The sequence below is a fragment of the Dipodomys ordii genome, unplaced genomic scaffold (assembly GCF_000151885.1).
Source record: "Dipodomys ordii isolate 6190 unplaced genomic scaffold, Dord_2.0 Scaffold104, whole genome shotgun sequence".
NCBI lineage: Eukaryota > Metazoa > Chordata > Mammalia > Rodentia > Heteromyidae > Dipodomys > Dipodomys ordii.
In genome coordinates this window covers 4,604,932-4,605,504 of record NW_012267320.1, presented here as the reverse complement: position 1 = coordinate 4,605,504, position 573 = coordinate 4,604,932, and the positions used below count along the sequence as shown (strand labels likewise).

Genomic DNA, 573 nt, shown 5'->3' with positions numbered 1-573 from the left:
CCGTGGTGGCCGCGACCTCTCCCAGCCCCACAGGCCGCTCCGCGCAGGCCCCGCCGTCCCAGAACCCGAGCAGGAAGCGTCCCCACCCCGACTGAAGCTTTAAACTCCTGGCGGCGGGAGAAGCCAGCCGGCTCCCCTCCGCAGGTCCGCACCCCGAGCCCTCAACACCCCTCACCTCCTGGTTAAAGGCGTTGACGGCGTCCATGTTCGCACTGAGGCGGCGGCGGCGGCGGCTTCGGGCCCGCCGGTCACATAGACCTCGCGCCGCGGCGAAGCGGGGCTAGGAGCCGGCGGGGCCTGAGGCGCCGGGGGCGACGAGCGGCGGAGGCCGAGGCCCGGCGGGCAGGGGGCTGCGGCCGAGGCGGCGAGGCAGGCAGGCAGGCAGGCGAGCGGGCGGCCGGGCTGAGGCGAAGGGGTGGCGGGCCCCTGCTCAGTCCCTTTCGCTAGATAAGGAAAAGGAGGCGGCGGCGGCGGTAGCGACGCTGGTCTCCAACATGTCCGTTTGGTGGTGGCGGCTGCGCTCTGCGTCTCGCTGACACGGCCCCCCGCGCCCTCACGCACTGGTCCGGCCGG

The 573-nt window shown here is 74.3% G+C and overlaps 1 protein-coding gene across 4 annotated transcripts in view; it reads right to left on the bottom strand.

Moving 5' to 3' along the window:
- The window catches only part of Scaf4 (SR-related CTD-associated factor 4), a 56,322-nt gene extending 56,088 nt beyond the window's left edge, over positions 1–234 (bottom strand). For all 4 annotated transcript variants that reach the window (XM_013027516.1, XM_013027518.1, XM_013027517.1 and 1 more), the window contains exon 1: positions 176–234. In XM_013027516.1, coding sequence (XP_012882970.1) covers positions 176–205 — 30 coding nt within the window. In that variant the 5' untranslated portion in view covers positions 206–234. The remainder of the gene's footprint in view (positions 1–175) is intronic.
- Between the last annotated feature and the right edge of the window lie 339 nt (positions 235–573).